The 8,072-nt window shown below is 33.5% G+C and overlaps 2 protein-coding genes across 2 annotated transcripts; both read left to right on the top strand.

Moving 5' to 3' along the window:
* Positions 1 to 442: 442 nt before the first annotated feature.
* Positions 443 to 3,126, top strand: LOC132724332 (solute carrier family 22 member 4-like; the record flags this gene model as incomplete). The annotated part of the gene is given in 2 exon segments (XM_060709172.1): positions 443 to 864; positions 2,542 to 3,126. Coding segments are annotated over 2 exon segments (807 nt in total). The 3' UTR covers positions 2,969 to 3,126.
* LOC132724333 (solute carrier family 22 member 21-like) lies at positions 3,123 to 7,292 on the top strand. Its single transcript, XM_060709173.1, has 5 exons — positions 3,123 to 3,346; positions 3,708 to 3,790; positions 4,417 to 4,534; positions 4,887 to 4,959; positions 6,641 to 7,292. Exons 1-5 carry the CDS (start codon positions 3,225 to 3,227, stop codon positions 6,755 to 6,757), a joined length of 513 nt encoding a protein of 170 aa, XP_060565156.1. The 5' UTR covers positions 3,123 to 3,224; the 3' UTR covers positions 6,758 to 7,292.
* Positions 7,293 to 8,072: the final 780 nt, after the last annotated feature.

The following is an 8,072-nucleotide window of genomic DNA, read 5'->3' as shown; positions in this document are numbered from 1 at the left end:
TAACTGATATTACTTTTTTCAGAATTATGTTCTGTTATCACAAGATTAGATATTAAAACATCCTTTTAAAGTAGTATTTTAAGGTTATAATACATTTTGTTTGTTCATTCCAAATAGCAAAATAGATCATGGCCACAAAATATATAAGCACAAAATATATAAGCAATGATAAGAATATCCACAATTGAGATCACCTCGCAATTCGACCTTTTGGTGGTCTTGTTTGGGGTCCGCCTGGGCTCCTTGCTGCTGGTTCTTGTTCCTGGGTCGTATGGGGTTGCGTTCATTGAACGCCGCCTTTCCTTGTTGATCTTGTTTATCATATCTTAATAGAGGTTTTTACGGTAACTATTAATTGTATATCGAAACGATTGATGCCTTTCATAGTAAAATATGTATGTCATTGAATGTTAGATTTACTTTATTCTTATTTGCTTTGCAGTTCAAGCTGTTATGTGACCTTGATTACATACCGAGCACTGTGATGTCACTACAAGCGTCTGGTATGCTAGTTGGAAGTCTTGTTGCCGGGCAACTCTCGGACACTTTTGGACGAAAACGGCCTTACTTTGCCGGAATCATCATCGTAATCGTCTTCAATTTTATCGGTTTTATGTCTTCAAACTGGATTATGTTTGCTGTCTCGCGATTTTTCATCGGTATTGGTGCTGGAGACTTCATCAGCGTTCAACATTGCATTTTATCCGAGTTTATGTCGGCGAAATGGCGTCCGTGGATCACAGGGTTCCCTTCCTGGCCATTACAAGTGTGCGCTCTGGCTCTTGTGTCCTGGTTGATTAAAGACTGGCGCTATATACAATTATTTTGTTGTTTACTAGGAATACCATTCTTGTTTACTTGGTTGTAAGTAGTTACAGGGATTCAGATTTAAGGTATTAGGACCCTAATGGGCACTATCAGGAACTAAAAAATTGACATCATAAGTCAGATGTATACCTTAAAGTACACCTGTATGCAAAATTTAAACAAAGTTTACCGTACGGAAATCAAGTTATGGCCACTTTTCTGAACTCAAGCTAGGATGTTATGAGGGCCCTTTTTTAGAAAGTAGGAACCTTTAAATAATCTGCAATAACATTCTAATGAAAAATGTTTTCCCATTAATTTTTGGTAAGAAACAAATAGTACCATTCAGCTAACAATCCAAATAAGCAAAATTATGGTTTCTACTTAAAATTTAGGAAATCTGTATAAAAATGTTACCCTACCCCACCCATTCTTACCATGTGTCTGACCATTTTTCTACTTAGGGAGCCTAATTTAAAAAATTCTTAAAATTTACCCAAATGAGTGCCTGTTTTCAAAGTTTTCCTAAATTTTTAAAAAAGTATATTGGTTGATCTTGTAAAAAATGAAATACTTTTACCGTCTAGTTTTGATTATATTACACTTTGAAAATATCAGGTACCATATTTATTACTAGATTTAGCATAAATTAGCCAATAAATACCTCTATAAATTAAAAAATCAAAATTAAACAATTTTTTCTTCCTAAATGGGACATGAGAGATACATAAATAATGTAAAAAGAAAAAAAGAAAGAAAAAAAAAGTTGACCCTTCTGGGGATTGAACCCACGGCCCTCATTTTCAATGTAGTTAACAGTAGTTCTAGCCTATTTGAATACTCTTCAAAGCGGAGGTAATGCATTAGGGTGCTAATACCTTAAATGGTTCTTCCTTCTGCAAGAGATAATATTTTATTTTGTTTAATAGTACTATCAAGCTTGCTTTATTTATATGCATATATGTTTCTGTAGCATTTTGTACTAGTTTTTACGAAAGAGTGTTATATTTAGAAATATCACCCACTAATTAGTTCTCCAAGTAATAATGTGGGGCTATTTGATTTTAGTATTTGCAAAATGTTTGATAATAGAAAAAAGTTTTAATTGTCAGTCGAAGAACAAATTCCTTGGGTGGCACGGCATGGTAAATTTGAACGGAAAAGCTTATAACCTACCTGGCCCTAACAGTGACTATATAATGCATTACTAATATAGACTGTTTTCACAGGAATAAGTTGCCCCAGGAATTTGATAGGGGATTCTCGTGAGCGTTGAAAACAAAACAACGAATAAAGCATGATTTTTATGAAACTCAAATTGTAGGGTTTTTAGTATTTTGTCGGAAATGCCAAACTGGTGTTTATGTCAAACATTATTACTTTGTACAGATTCTTAAACTTCTGATTTACTTTAATTGTTATTCTGGGGCATATGCAAGAGGAAACTACGACATAAGAAGGCGATTTCATCGTCTACATACATGTAAGAGCGTGTAGACATCAGAATAAAATCATCATCTCAGTACTTCTATAAGCACAACATTATAGTTTCATACATTTTGTCTGCTATATTTGTTTCTTTTTTAATGCCAGCGATTGTTTAAAAATCTTTTAACAGTTACGTTTTAAAATTAGACAAAGAAACGTCGAGAAATTTCATACATATTATATAAATATATGTATATTATTATTATATTATTTATTAAATGATAGTGATCACTTATTATTTCATAGCGTCATACCAGAAAGCTTTCGTTGGTTTGTGGCACATGACCGTCCCGCCGATGCACAAAAGATTATAGAACAATGGGCAAAGATAAACAATAAGCCTGTACCAGAAGTTGGAAATACAGTTATAATTGAGAAAGAATCAACCAAAGAGATGGACAAGAAATACACTTTCATACACCTGTTTAAGTCAAAGGAACTTACAAAAATCACTCTCTTACTGGCTATTAATTGGCATGTTTATTATCCTGTTTTTTTCTCTTGTATTTTTGTTATTTCCAATGATCGATTAAGTTTTACTTATGTTAATCTTTTTCATTGTAAAAGCTATTTTATGTTTAAACATGTTTTTAAAACAGGCTCGTTAAATCAAACAAGAAATGTTACATCATATTTCATCAACAAGCGATCCGGGAGACAAAGCGATACATAATTAATTTTGTTGTTTGAATTAGTCCTGCATTGAGGTGTGCATTGGCATTTAAAACTATCACCTATGCATTAAGCATTATAACATTTGGAAATACAGTCACAGACTGTCCATGTTACCTTGTGCGATTTTATTTGAACAATAGACCTGCGATTGTATTTAAACAAAAGACCTGCGATTGTATTTAAACAACAGACCTACGCATAGCTATCATAGGATATTCAAAGCTGTAAAATTTTCTTGCAGGTTGGCATTAGGGATGGTGTTGTATGCAATAACATTTGGCATTCAAGCTCTTTCAGGAAACATCTATTTGAACCTATTTCTTTTTAGTATAGCAGGAATTCCTACAAAGATCATCGCCCTCTGGTTACAAAACAGGTTGGAGACCAAAACTTTGATAAACATTTTCTTCCCGTGTATAAAACATATCGTTATTTATAAAGATTAAATTAAGTTTTGGAGTTTTCTCAAATACAAATATACAAATGCATTCCGTTGACATGCCTTCATTGAATATGTATATAAAGAGTTGCAAAGACAACTGAGGTAAATTTGCCAACTCTTTTAGCGCAAGTTGTTTATGAACGTTGTATTTCCTTCTAAGGGTTCTCGGGAAATTTAAATGTTGATATGCACTTTATAAACTGTACCATTGACAGCTGAATCTTAAGAATCCGTGTAAGTAGAACGTTAAAAAATTCTATGCGGAAAATATAATATTTAATTGTTCAAATGTTAGGTTTGGAAGGCGGATTTCTAGCGTTCTTTGTTTTATTGCTGTGGCTGCAAGTGGATTTGTTGTTGGTGTTGTACAAAGTATTGGTAGGTAGCTCCTGAACGCGTATTTTCAAGCCTTATCAGGATCAGGATCAATTTATTCTGATTTTGTTTTATTGTTGACAACTGACGTTGATCTTATTTAATTTTATTCGACTTCAATAGTATGGTACATTGTTCAAAAATTGCAGATTTTCAATGAACAAATATATATAATTCTTATAAGGATAAAGTCTATGAATTACAATACAAATTTCAATTTTATGACCGGATCAAAATAGGGATCAAATTTAGGATCAAGATCACTGTATGGATCAATTTCAAAATATGCATATCTTGCTAAGTTATTTGAATTCTTTTCAAACAAAAATTTCGCGCCGATCCTTAAATCACTGGGGCTTGTTTCAATATAATTCTTTATATGGCAATCATTTAATATTTTAACGGATTACTAAAATGACAAATTGTTATAATGTTAAAGTTTGCAACTAAAAGATGGTGTTTTCAAACAAACCTTTAAACCCATGCATTTTGGCGTGATTTGTACAATGAAATTAAAGTGGAAATAGAAGCTTTTACTTTGATGAAATATAGAAAAACATATACAGGAATATTATAACGTTATAGTTTGTACCTATAAAAGCTCTAATAAAATCATGTTTTTATTTTAGATGCTAGCAATAAAGACATTCTCACAAATGTATTTTCAATTATTGCAAGTGTGGGAATAAACACAGCATGGGGACCGGTCCAAACCATGACAATTGAGGTGTATCCAACAGTCGTTAGGTATGATTCTGTTATTTGATATGAGATGGCTGCAAATTATGTACGCTTTAAGGTTTCTTTCATTAAATCCTGGCGATTGAATAAACACGTATAATGTGGCCAAGAAAAAAAGAAAGGTTATAAGAATCTGGTTTTATTTCCGGTAACAGTTACAATATTATACTGACAATTACTTGTAAAAGTTATTACTGCATTTGTTTCTATATCCTTTATCTCGTTTTGACTATCTTTTATGTGCAAGCGGCCATCTTCGGAAAGTACGAAATAAATGACAGTTAAAAATTAAACTTTTACAGTAAATAGTATCAAAATGATTAATTATGATCTCTTCTTTTGTAATGACATTGAATAGAAACATAGGAATGGGATCAATGAATACCATGGCTAGGATTGGTGCTATAATAGGACCACAGCTTGTTTATTTGGTATATATTTTCTTATTTTCTCTTTGGTCGTTTTATTATCCTGCTTTTAATATAAAGCAGCATGCTTGAATATTTGTATTATTTTTTATTTAAACTTATAAACTGTTTTGATAAGTAAACAATTTGTCAAGTGCACAATGTAAGTGATTTTACTTAGGCCCTGCAAGATCGAGAGAAATAACCTAAAACATGTGAAAAAATTGCATACATCTTTTTACGAAGGGTGTTTATATGAATGCAACTGGGTCAATTTTCAATGGTGCTTTAACAAACAGTGCCAAAATAATTATCTCAATCCTTCAAAATACTCATCACCATGTGATATACAAGGTTTTAGACTTTTAATCCAATTTTTAAATGCGTTTTCATAATCTGTTCGAGATATACTGTTCAGACACTGGAAAATGGCCAAACCGATATTTTCTTCAAGCAAGGTGTTTTTTAGCCTCTGAAATGGGAAAAAGTCACAAGGTGCAAGATCTGGCAAATAAGGAGGGTGAGGAAGCTCTACTAACTTTTTCTGTTACAGGTATTCTCGTACAATTGCGGCTTTGTATGGTGATCACGGAGACTAGTTGCTGGTCGATGGTTTTTGAAATATTTCTTTAATTTATGAAGGACCTCCCTTTGTTAAACTTGGCATTTACAGATTTACCCTTTGGTACGGCAATTTGAATAGCAGGACATTTATTGCTAAAGAAAATTACAAACACGATGTTTTTGATGCTCAATGTGTGTTTTTTAATGCAAGGCTTTTGACTTTGTTTGGTTGACCCATTTTGTTTTGTTTTTTCTTTCGCTTGGGCTCTTTAAAGGGAGCCCACGTCTCATTGCGAAAGGTCGATTGTTGTATTTAGGGAACTGTTTCAACAATTGTTTGGAGATTCTTACCCTAGCAAGTTTTTGCTCTTTTGTAAGGAAATAGGGTATCCATCTGGCACTTAGCCTTCTCATTTTAAATCATGTCTGAGAATTGTATTAGCGCGGCACCTACAGAGATACCAACGCATTTAGCTATATACCTAGTTGTAAATCTTGCATCAGTAGCAATCAAATCCTTAATTTCTTCAACCAATTTTGGCACAGGTACAGTTTTCGGACGGCGTGTATGAGGTGAATCCACACCACTTTTAAATTTCTTACACCAGCGTGTGACAGATGAAAAAGACAGTTCATTGTTCCCATAATCACAACATATTTCATTTAATATGTTATTCGCCTGTATACCAAATATACAGCGGTCCTTGATACAGGACCGTATTTGGTCAGTGACAGGAGGCCTTTTCCCAACCATTTTAGCTTTAGTTTACACATATACACGAGTAGATAGCGTTAATTGAGCTATTGTCAAATAAAACTGATTTACACATGTATTTTATCAATTGAGAGCTTACACAACCATCTATTCGATACATGTACATAGTTCGTGCACAACATGGTTAAAAGCGAGATATTGGCATAATTGCATTCATATTTGAACACCCCTCGTAACAGTGTATATTTTTGGTTAACTCTTTCTTCGCATTCTTTGTATTACACAAATGATTTACAACTGTGTAAGATAAAGCATTGAGAATGATCATACTTTATATCACCTTTACTCTCTTCTACTTTGTTCTTACCGTTAATATTCTTTTAAATATAATTTTCAGTTTTATAAACAAAATTTTAACATTTTCAGAACTATCACGTGCCTGGATTGATGTACTATGTTTGCGGAGCTATAGGCGTTCTGTGCATTCTATCCCAGTTATGGTTACCGGAAACCAAAGATTCGAACCTTAACGATAAATTTTAGATGTTAAAATACAGAAAGAAGCTATTCTTCACCGATCCTTTTATAATAATATCTGTTTCTACATAAGGAATGTTTTAACAAAGTTTCATTACAATTTGTGCATGCGTAGTGAAGAAAGTAAGAACAAAATACTCGTAATCTAGAATTTAAAATAGTTAGAAACATATGTTTCATACGTTGATGTACTAGGCAACTTCAGTTACATGTATTCGTAGCCTGACGTCAAACGAATTGCAACACAAGATTTTTCTTTATTTTTATTTTATCAACATGTATGAATGTGCCTTACATTAAAACCGGACAAAATATTCAATCAGAAACTTAATTTATGGAAAGAGTTAAAGTTCGTGATACAATATGTTAAAATATGGCGAATATCCTGCCTCTATTTGTTGTAAATGACAACCTAATGCATGTTACTTGTGGAAATTGTGTAATGAATAACAATAGTATAATTTTGTTTAACTACTGTACACATACTCATGTTAAACAATAAAAATGTTACCAGACTCAAATCCCCATATTGAATTAATAAGATTTGGCTTTTCCGCCTCCATTAGAAAACCTCCACTGTCAAAATTTTTTGAAGGTCTACGGTAATCATTGAGATCATTTTGAAACATTTCTCCGGGGTTGTCTAAAAATCCAGAAACAAAGTGATCCCTCGAAAGCATTAATGACAACAAAATTACATAAGAATTGCAGACAGACTCGGTTTGATTGAGTCTGTACATTAGGGTAATGAATTGGTGCAACATCCCTCACGCCCCCTAGCACCGGCTTGAGCGGTACTCAATTCTCAACATTCAATAGTGCTGGCATCAATGATCCCGAAGGACCAGAAAAATATAACAACACTCAAGTGAAGTACGGGGCAACTTTTTACAGCTGCCACACGGTACTTGACACCTGCTGTTGTGAAGTATAAAAATCTGGAAACAAAGCGATCCCTCGGAAGCAATAATCACAACAAATTTACATAAGAATTGCAGACTCGGTTTGATTGAGTCTGTACATGAGGGATAATGAATAAGTGCAACATCCCTCACGCCCCCTTGCACCGGCTTGAGCGGTACTCAATTCTCAACACTCAATAGTGCTGGCATCAATGAGCCCGAAGGACCAGAAAAATATAACAACACTGAAGTGAAGTACGGGGTAATTTTTACAGCTGCCACACGTCACTTGACACCTGCTGTTATGAAGTTTAAAAATCTGGAAACAAAGTGATCCATCGGAAGCAATAATCACAACAAAATTACATAAGAATTGCAGACTCGGTTTGATTGAGTCTGTACATGAGGGATAATGAATT

The sequence above is a fragment of the Ruditapes philippinarum genome, unplaced genomic scaffold (genome assembly GCF_026571515.1).
Source record: "Ruditapes philippinarum isolate M1 unplaced genomic scaffold, ASM2657151v2 ctg8508_1_1_1_1, whole genome shotgun sequence".
Taxonomy (NCBI): domain Eukaryota; kingdom Metazoa; phylum Mollusca; class Bivalvia; order Venerida; family Veneridae; genus Ruditapes; species Ruditapes philippinarum.
This window is presented reverse-complemented; position numbering and strand designations above follow the sequence as displayed.